Source organism: Castor canadensis, chromosome 1 (genome assembly GCF_047511655.1).
Source record: "Castor canadensis chromosome 1, mCasCan1.hap1v2, whole genome shotgun sequence".
NCBI classification, from domain to species: Eukaryota; Metazoa; Chordata; class Mammalia; order Rodentia; family Castoridae; genus Castor; species Castor canadensis.
Window position 1 is genome coordinate 206867356 of NC_133386.1, and position 10204 is coordinate 206877559.

The following is a 10204-nucleotide window of genomic DNA, read 5'->3' on the forward strand; positions in this document are numbered from 1 at the left end:
CCTGCGTAGTGGGGCAGACTGTCCCCGCTATCCTGCTGGACTTGAGAAACCATGAGAACTTCGGGTTTCTCTCACAACCTTCAACCAATCCCTAGAGGAGCAGGGGAGAGAAGGGGCCCCCCGCCAACCCTCCCCATGGGCCCTGAATGGTGGTCACCATGGGATGCTGAGGGCTGGGCTGGGACAGAGGCCCTCCCTATAGGGCCAGTGACTCTGTGACGGATACCATCTGGACCCTCCAGCCACAGTCCCTGGGACCCCCTGAAGGACATTGCCCAGTATGAGCAAGATGGAGTCCTGCACACCCTGCAGCGGGAGACCATGACCCTTCAGAACCCCTTCCTTGGCAGCCCAGGGTCCGGACACAAGGTCAGCACACTCCCAGGGCCCCGGCCTAGGCTTGGTCTCAGCTGCAGGTATGGCAGCCACCCACATCCCTCACTTCCCTGCCTGTCTCTTCTCCCTCAGTGTCCTGTTCTGAAACGCTCCCAACCCCACCCCAGAGGGTGTCTCCACTGACCCCCACCTACTCCTGCCCTCGCCCTCCCTGCCCAGATGGGACCTGAGATGCCTAGATTTGCAGGATGCCCAGCTCATGGGCACCCCATGCCTCCATATGCAGGCCACTGTGAAGGGTCTCCCGGCTCCCAGCCAGCTACCCTCCCAAAGCTGTACTCTCCCATGTTAGTAGCTACATTATCCCATTCAACAGATGAGGAAACTGAAGCTCAGGACAGCCCAGGGACTTGCCCAGGTGGGAAGAGGAGGACCCAGTATTTGCATGCATCTGGGAGCTAGAAAAAGCAGGAGGAAAGGCAGGGAGGCTCTTCTTCCAGGAAGAAGTAGGGAGGGAGACATCCATGCACAAAGCACCTGGGCATGCGTAGAGTCCTCCATGGATGCCTTTACCGGGTGGGCCAAGCCCACACACTCCGTGTTCCAGGAATGAGAAATACCTGTGGTGTGCCAGCCAAGTGCCCAGCATGTGCAGAGCTGACTGGCTGGCCCTCACCCTCTGCAGAGAGGGTCAGCAGCTCTATGTCACCAGTGAGAAACTGAGGCCCAGAAAGAGGGTATGACTACTGTATCTCATGCCAGGGTAGAGATTCACACCACCTCTGTCCAACTCCAAAACCACTGGATTCCTTCTCCATGTCCCAACCTCCTCTAGCACCGTCCAGGCATAGACAGGCATCACATCCCTGAGGGGCCCATGGTGGCAGGGGGAGTGGTGAGGAGTCCCAGCTACAGTGTCTTCATCTCTCTGCAGAGGCCTGGCCCAGACCGGCGACTCCGCAAGGCCAGTGACCAGCCCTCCGGCCACAGCCAGATCACTGAGAGCAGCGGCTCAACCCCCGAATCCTGTCCAGAGCTCTCAGATGAGGATGGCGACTTTGTCCCTGGTGAGCCTTCCAGGGACCAGACAAAGCTCCATCTGAGGGGTGCCAGGGGCCCTGATCTGACAAGGAAGGCAAGAAGGAAGTGCCTGCTCCTGCCTCCAGCCCCTTTGCAGGATGGGAAGGCAGAGAAGCACCTTCCTGGGATGTGTCTCCTCTGCCCACTCTGCCCTGATGTCTTCCTGTGGGTTCTGCCCTCTCAGAGGGACAGCCCAGGGGGCGATGAGGGGTGTAGCCAGGGTTGAGGGAAGAAGGGAGAGGGACCCAGGCCAGGCGCTTCCTGAGCTGCAGAAACGATGCAAGAGGCAAGCTGGGCAGTGTCCATTTCCCCTGCCTCCCCCTGCTCTGGCATTTGTGGACCTCTTTGCTCCTTTGCTGTCACTGGGTGGCCTGTGTGCCCTCAGTGGTACCCTTGTCTCTGTAGTGGATGACCTCTTGTCTCCCAGGGCTTGCTAGAGGCCTGCTGAGCCTGGAATCCCTCCCCAAACTTCCTTCAGCACCTATCCATGTCTCCCTCTGTGTGGAATTTGCCCCTGTGGGTTCCAGACATCCCAACTCACCCTGGCTTCTCCCTCCCCTCCTGTGTCTCTGGTTCCTCGGGGCATCCAGGCAGCAAAAGCCCATGTCCTCGGTGCAGGAGAGAGGCTCAGCGGCTGCGAGCACTTCAGGAGGCTGTTCTGTCCATCAAGGAGGCCCAGCAGGAGCTGCACAGGTAGGCCAGGCTGCCATCTTCCCTGGGCTTCCCCTGGCTTTGGCAGATGGCACAGGAAGCAGGAAGGGGGCCAGGGGCGGAAGGAGGCCTGCGTTCCTGCAGGAGTTGGGTTGGAGGTGCAGGCCACATAAGAGTTTTCTGAGCAGGCTAAGCATGGCCAACACTGAGCCTGAGGTTCAAGGAACCTAGGGGAGGTGATAGGGCTGGTCCCAAGCCTGGGAAGAGTTCCAGGAGAGACCCCAAGGAGTGGAGAGGCAGGTGGTTCCCAGAGAGGAGCTGGTACAGACAGCGCCCTTCTGGGCAACCCAGCTCCATGCTGTTCCGTGGCGTCATCACGTGGAGATTCTTCAAGCATGAGTGGTGAGAATCAGGGAATTTCCAGGAGCCACACTCATTACCGCAGAGGCTGGGAGCCACCAGGGCCACATGGTCCCTTCCGGTCAGCAGACAGCACAAGAATACAGCAGAGCGTAGTGTCCACCACGGTGCCAGGGCTGGGCTCCTGGTCCAGTCCAGGCTGAGGGACCTGTCTGTCATGCCTCAATTTCCCTTCTGTAAAATGGGATTAATGGCAGAGCCCCAGGGAGTGTGGAGGGCTGAGCTCCAGGTCAGATACCCAGCAAGCACATGGCAGCTGTGACTGTCGCTGTGATTCCTCTCAGGATCCTGAAGGAGAAAGAGTCAAGGAAAGAAGACATGCCAGGATAGGACCCTGGGGAGGGAGGCACAAAGGGGCTGGACGGGGACGAGGCAGGGCGGGGGGGGGGGTACCAGGGTGGGACACAGGGGTGAGAGACCTGGGAGGCAGGTCTTTTGGGAGGACAGCCAGTGCCCCAGGCTATGAGGAAGGCCTTCCTGTGTTAGTCAGGGTCTCCAGAGGCCAGAATCATGGGATGCACAGATACAGATCCACGGCAGTGCCACAGAGCCAGGGGAGGGGGCGGCGTAACTCCCAGTCCGGGGCCAAAGGCCTGAGAATAAGGGGTCCAGAGAGCCTGGAGTCCTGATGTCCAAGACACACCCCACTCAATGCTTAACCAGCTCTCAATGCTTAACTAGCTCTCTCTCCTTTTTTTTTTTTTTTTTTTTTTGCAGTATTAGAGTTTGAGTTCAGGGCCTCATGCTTGCTAGGCAGGTGTTTCACCACTTGCCCCACTCCACCAGCCCTTGACTAGATCTCTAGGTATTGCTGAGTCGACCACGGTAGCACTTCAGGCTGATGTCACAGCTGCCCTGTGACTCAGCAGCAGAGCCATGCGCCTTTCATGGCTGCCTGCTCTTTGTCCAGGTTGTGGGCAAAGAAGGGGAGTCCTAGACCCCCCAAAAGGACACCCACTGCCAGGCAGGTGGCCCAGAGCACAGCTAGAAAAGCAACAAGGCTGATGTACACATCCAAGTCCAGGGCGGGTGCGTTTGTTCCTGTGGCTATGACAGATGCCGCTAACCAGGTCTGTGACAGCAGACATTCATTATCTCTCATCCTGGAGGCTAGAAATCTAAGACCAAGGTGTCACAGGGCTGTTCCTCCTGAGGCCCGTCTCCTTGGCTTCCCAGTGGCAAGACCCCTGAGTCTTTCGTGGTTTTCCTCTGTGTGTCTGTGTCCTGATCGTCTCTTCTTAAAAGGACACAGTCAGATTGGTGTAGGGTCATCCTAGTGACCTCATTACAACTTAATGGTCCTATAAAGACCCATCTCCACTTTCATCCACAATCTGGAGTATATAATCAGGGTCAGGGCTTCAGGATGTGGGTTTAGGAAGGAGTGCTGTCGTTCAGCCATCACCACAGTGGCAGTAGCAATGATGCAAAGGCCCAGCTCCTCAGCCCAAGACCCTCCTCTTTCCAGTGTGGGCACCCGGGAAGCCCAGCACAGCCACATGCCCTGGACCCCTCCCCCTTGTGAGCCCTCCACCCCATCTGCAGTCAAGTCCCTGCATGGCAGGACAGATTGTCCTGTCTTCAGCTCTCCTTTGTGCCCAGCATCTGACCAGGCACCTGGAAAGCAGCTTTCTCAGATGGGGGGGTGGGGGGCTGTGCTGACCCCAACACACTCCCACCCCTGTCATTCATTGCAGGCACCTCTCGGCCATGCTGAGCTGCACAGTGCAGGCCAGGCAGGCGCTGGCCCCAAGCCTCCTGCAGAGCCCCCGCTCCTGGTTCCTGCTCTGCTTGTTCCTGGCCTGTCAGCTGTTCATGAACTATATCCTCAAATAAGAGCCTTTTAGAGCAGCAGGGCTGGGTCTTCAGATCTCCCTCCCAGGCACCAAGCACTTTATACCAGTCCTGTGGAGCAGAGAGGCCCGCAAGAAGGGCCACTGTGACACAGAGGACCTTACGCAGAAGGACAGCAGGTGTGGCCTGGGGCCATAAGAGCACTGTGCCCTGGGGTGCAGTGGGACTTTGGGAGGGGTGGGGGGTGGTCACTGGCCTTGCCTGCAGGGTCCTCTGCCTAGCACTGGCCTTAATGCTAAAGCCAAACGCAGCTTCTGTCCTGCAATGCACCCCTGGCTATCCTGCCTCCTCATGCCCAGTCCAGCCCCACCTTGCACATGGCATCGATAGATTTGGGGAGCAGGAAGTCCTGCCCAGGCTTTGGATTTCAGCAAGAGAGGAGGTTCCCAGGAGCATGTCGAAGGGAAGACCCAGGAGTTCCTGGAGCTCCTTGTCCCTGAGCACAGCCTTCCTGAGAACCTGACCACATTGCTGAGGTCACCCTGGGGGAGGGGGTCAGGTAGGCTCCTGCCAGGCTGGGCTGCTTGGGGTAGAACAGTTGAAGTTGTTAATTCTGCTACTGTGCTGTTTGGCCCTGAGCCTGGGACAGGTAGGTACCAGACCCCGTCTACCCCTACAGCCAGGAGGAGCCAGCTTGTGCCCAGGGTTTGCCCAGTGACTACAAGTGTGAGCGTGTGAGCAGGAGCGGTGCACAGGGGGACCAGGTCAGGGAGGCACTAGCTTGCCACGTGCGCAGACAGATGCAGTCTTCCTGTTCTTCTGACACTTTTAATACACATAATTGCAATACTCAAGGCAGCTGCTGTCAGCCTCTGCCGTCTGTTCGGCAGCACTTCCTATGTCCGTGCACTCTGTGTGCGTGCAAGCGTGCGTGTGTCAGCATCTCCATGGATTCACATGTGGAGCCTTAAACTACTCTGTGGGTGCCATCCCAGCTGTAACTGACCCCTCATCTTCCAAGTTTTTTTACCTACGATTTTGTCTCTCCCCCTTCCCAATGTGGGGATGTGTCTATGTTCCATGCCTTGAAATAAACTGACTACACGTGTTGCGTGTTCTCTTCTTGCAAGACGTCTGGAAATGGGGAGGGAGCTTCCCAGGGGGAGGTGAAAACTGGCATGGGGCTATGCAGGGCTAGAGGTGCTGAGTGAGTGACCCAGGGAGGTCAGAGGGTGAGAGTCCAGGAGAAGCCGGAAGTTTGCACCAAGGCAGCACTGTAAACAGCTCCACAAGCCTCTTCCCATTCCCGCCTCCTCTCTCCACTAGGGGGCGCCCAGGTCCTCAGGGTCAAGTTGGAGTGCTTCCCCAGTCTTCCCCTTCCCTGACCTCCTGAAGAGGACCTGTCAACCACAGCATGTCTCTCAAATTGGGTTTGTTTGAAGGTTGCCCATGATTAATTCCAGTTGCGCATTTTTGGGCAAGACTGCTGCAAGAGTGATATGCCTGTTAACTGCAGTATATCACAAGACACATGCCATCCATTTGTCCCTCCACTGAGGTCTTGACTTTAATCACTTCCTTCAGGCAGTGTTCACTGGGTTTCTCCACTGTCACAGCTACTATGTTTTTCTTTGTATTGCTAAGTACCTTAATAGCTGCTTTGCAACTATGTAACATTCTCTTCCCCTCACACCTCTGCTTCCCCATGTTACATCCAGGGATCTTTGCAGTCTGCATCCCTCAGGATGGGTGTTTGCAAGCTTGATTTTATTCTCTAAATACTTTCGTTCTGCTAGTTTTTGCTCATTTTCCTCCAAACTTACATCAGCTGCTAAAAACTAAAAAATAGAGAATCTATTCAGTGCAATAGTGAAACAGGAAAAAAAAAAAGGGTCTGGAAGGGGATTGCAGTGTGGAAGAGAGCTCAGGAGGAGAAAAGCAGAAGACAGAGGAAAAGAAAAAATAAGGACCAAAGAGAAAGTATGATATCAAAAGCACAAAATATGATAGAAACAGATCCAAATAAAGTGGAGTGCTTGCCTAGCATGGACGCGTTCCTGGGCATCAGTGTTTATTCACTGCACCCTCAAATAAGAGCCCTTGGGGCAGTGGCACTCGCCTCCCTCCCAGGTACCCAGCACTTCACGCCACAACGGAGGAAGCGAGAAGGCCACTGTGATAGGGAACCACTTGCAGGAGGACTGCAGGGGGAGCCTGGGGTCTAGAGTATACTGTGACCCTAGCATGGGGCAGGACCGTGGGAGCACTGGCCTCTCCTATAGGGGCCTCCGCATAGCACTGGCCTTATCACTAGTCAAATGCAGCTCCCGTCCTGCGATGTGCCCCTGGTCCCCAGTTCAGCCCCCCACTTGCCACACAGCATCAACGGATTCGGGGAGCAAGAGGGCCTGACAGGCTTTGGATGACCACACCCCAGTGGTGGCGAGCGAAGTTTTCAGGAAGACCCAGGAGTCACCAGAGCTCTTTGGCCCTGATGCACAGGAGGTCCTGAGACCCTGCCCACATTGCTGAGGTCACCTTGGGGGGAAGGACTCAGGTGGGCTCCAAACATGTTGGGGCTGCCCTGGGGGGGCTATTTTTCTGCCACTGAACTGTTTGGCTGGAAGCCCAGAACAGGTCAGTACCAGGCTCTTCTGAGGCACATTGTTGGTAAGTATTAATATCAGTCTTCTTCCTCCATGATGTCACGTTTTTCCAGAACAACAGGATCTTATGGCAAGTTTCCTTCTTTGTAAAACCAAAACAAATATGTAAGGCAACGGTCCCATCCATCTTCACAACTCTCCTTTTGCGGCTGCTTTGGATTTTCTAAATGAATCAGGAGTTGGCGTGGAGAGGGGTAAAAACAGGAGGATTTCCAGATTGACCCCAGACTTCTGCTCCACAGAGGGTCAAGCTTTAGGAATTCCAACCAGAGATCTCAAGAGCAGGAAAGAGAAAGGCAGTGCTGGTGGCTGATGAATTACAATTCGCAGTCCAGTGTTTGCAGAACACCTGTGGCTTCCCCTGTGCTGTGGGCAAGTCACACACATACACACACACACAAAGTGGGCACAAATACAGACCTGCACACACACAATGCTTCCTGCCTCCACAGGAGAGACACGGGAGGAGGATGGTGGAAGAGCCAGGGACAGGACACAGCCAGGAACCCTCTTCTGATTCAATTCTGAATGGCAAATGCTTTTCCCAAAAGTTGCATAATGACTGAAAGCAGGATGCACCCAGCCCAGAAGTCTGGAGGGCAGTGGGGAGAAGGAAGAGTGGGGAGGGCTTTATTTTTCCCCTCTTTTCCTAAAAATGATGACTGTGACATCCCCTCTCCCCCCATCAGTCTCCTCTCCCCTGCCTGGGGCTGGCCCAGCAGGTGTGGCCTCCTACTTCACTCTCCTCTCACACTGCCTGGTGTTCCTTGCTTATCTCACTGCTCATTCAAATCAAGAAGAAAAAGAGCCGGCTAGAGACCAGTCCTTTGCCTCCGCCTTGCTTCCTTTCCCCAGCTGGGACACATGGCTCTCAGCTGCAGCTGGGGAGGGCCTTGACACTTTTTACCCATGTAATTGCAATATTTGAGGCAGCTGCCTGCAGGGCTCAGCCTCTGGCATCAGGTGACAGCCCCTCTGTGTGTTTGAAGCATGCTTACGTGAGCATCCACACGTGTTTGCATTTGGAGCCTTAAACCACTGTGCAGGTGCCATCCTGGCTGTAACCAGTCCTTTTGGTACTCATCTTCTTGTCTCTCTTCCCCAATTTGGGGATCTGTCTATGCTCCATCCTTGAAATGAGCAAACACACATTACATGGTCTCTTCTGGGAATGAAGGGGTCTTCCTAGAAAGAGATTGAAAACCAGCTTGGAGTTGTCTGGAGCTGGAGGTGCTGAGTGAGGGGCCCAAGGAAGGTGTTGAGTGCAGAGTTCTCTGGGAACAGTAGGCAGATGGCACACTCTGTAGCGTCTTTAGCAGAGAGCACAGGAAAGGTGCCACCTGTCAGAGCATTCCAGAGAGCCTCCAGGACTAGCCAGATAGGAGAAGGGAGGTTGGTACAGCTAGTGCCCTGAGGCTCATTTTATTTTAGGTCACTGTCCTTCCCCCAAAAAAAACCAATCCTACACTGGACAACCCAACCTACTGCCCCCAGCCTGCCCTTGCTGAAATGAGTGGGCTGCCCCTTTCTGGGATAGGCATGAGGCCCTTGAAGGAGGGCTGAGCACATGACCACAGGCTCCACACCACCATCAGGGGACACTGCAGCCCACTCTTAGCAGCACACAGAAGATGAAAGAGGTCAGAAGGAATGAAGGTGGCCAGGCAGCTCCCATAAGAGGGGATACACCTCAGGCATTCCCCACCTCAGGCCCCAAGATCCCAGGAGAGGAAGTTACCAAGGGTGAGGAAGAGAGGCATCACTGCATCCAAGCCATCCCTAGGAAACTCTACCCACCCAAGACGATCCTTTCTGACCATGGCCTGGCTTGGCAGCCCAGTGCAGCTGCTACACGCAACTAAAACAAACCAGAACTCAGAATTGGTGCCTCCAGATGGTAGTGGTATGCCCTGGACACAACTGTTTCTTGTGTAGACAGGAAGTGCTGGACCCCTCTCCTTGCCTCCTGCACCCTGTGCCCATCCAGAGCAAAGCTGATCCAGTAAGAATCAGCCTCCTAAGACTCCAGGTGACCAAGGGCCAGGCATGTCCCAACACCAGCACCATTACACACCCAGAAGAAAGATGGGAACTTCCTCCTGAATGTTTGCTCCTCAAACCTTTTTTTTCCCTGAGCAAGTTTTCACTAGCCTCCACCTCCCAATTCTCCTACAAACTCAGCCTCACACACAGTCTCAGGGAATGGACAAAATGTGGGCATGTTCTTTGCCAGGTTGTAAAACAAATGGTCAGTAGTGCAGTCCTGGTCCCCATCTAAACCCTCTAGCAGAACTTTACTGCCAGCATTCCCATCAGCCTTCTGCCCTCCTGAGTCCACACCAGAATTGTCTTTCGCTCCACTCGGAGAGTTCTAGGGCTTCTTCTCTAGCCACATCTCCAAACCTTTCCCAACTCCTTCCCCAAGCAGTTCCAAAGGCTCTGACCCACATCATCAGGCAGAGTCACAGCACTGCCCCATTTCTACGTACCAACTTTCTGTGACACTTAGCTTTCCAATGCTGTGACAATATACCTGGGATGGTCAACTGATAAGGAGGGAAGGTTATTTGGGGTCACAGAATCTGAGGTTTACCATTGACTTTTGGCCTGTGTAAAGCAGAATATTATGGCAGGATTCACGAGCTGCTGGTGCTCTGGTCTCTGCTCTAGACATCCCAGTTCTGTGGATGCTGGCCCTTCTGGTCCCATTGCTGTGTGCAGCATTGTGTCCACCACCCTCATGGGACCATGAGGACCTCAAGGGAAGGTCCAAGGCAGACCTTTCACCCCTCAAGTGCTCCTAGCACTACACGGGAGCAGGCGGGAAGGTGATTCTGAAAGAGGTCTGAGGGCTGGGTAGCAGTGGGCAGCTGGAGCCACCACCACAAGCCTCCCACTGGCTGTCCTGCCCTGGAGGGCCCACTGCTGTCTTACCAAAATGTACAGTGTTCTGGACATCACGCTCTAGGATCACCCTGAACCCGTCACTGCCTGTGGTCATCAACCTCTAACAGTGACCATGCCAACCATGTAACTAATGAAGACCAGGTGATATTTCCAGTGCACCCCATGCACTGCTGTCACCTTTCCTAGGCCCCAAGGTTTCAACTAAGAACCAGCAAATGACAAAAGGACATCAAGTCCCTGAGAGCTGACTACAGACACCCCAGGTGCCTAGTGGGGGAGATCATGATGGGATCAATCAGCCTTCTGCCCCGTCCTTGTGAGGGACTTGAGATGGTCAGAGACCAGTATGC

At 54.9% G+C, this 10204-nt stretch overlaps 1 protein-coding gene across 3 annotated transcripts in view; it reads left to right on the forward strand.

The window, feature by feature from the left end:
* Osbpl5 (oxysterol binding protein like 5) overlaps positions 1 to 5389 on the forward strand; it is a 54375-nt gene extending 48986 nt beyond the window's left edge. For all 3 annotated transcript variants that reach the window (XM_074050991.1, XM_020168802.2, XM_074050988.1), the window contains exons 19-22: positions 243 to 369; positions 1271 to 1403; positions 2007 to 2109; positions 4185 to 5389. In XM_074050991.1, the coding sequence (XP_073907092.1) occupies positions 243 to 369; positions 1271 to 1403; positions 2007 to 2109; positions 4185 to 4323 (502 nt within the window). In that variant the 3' untranslated portion in view covers positions 4324 to 5389. The remainder of the gene's footprint in view (positions 1 to 242; positions 370 to 1270; positions 1404 to 2006; positions 2110 to 4184) is intronic.
* The last annotated feature ends 4815 nt before the right edge of the window (positions 5390 to 10204 follow it).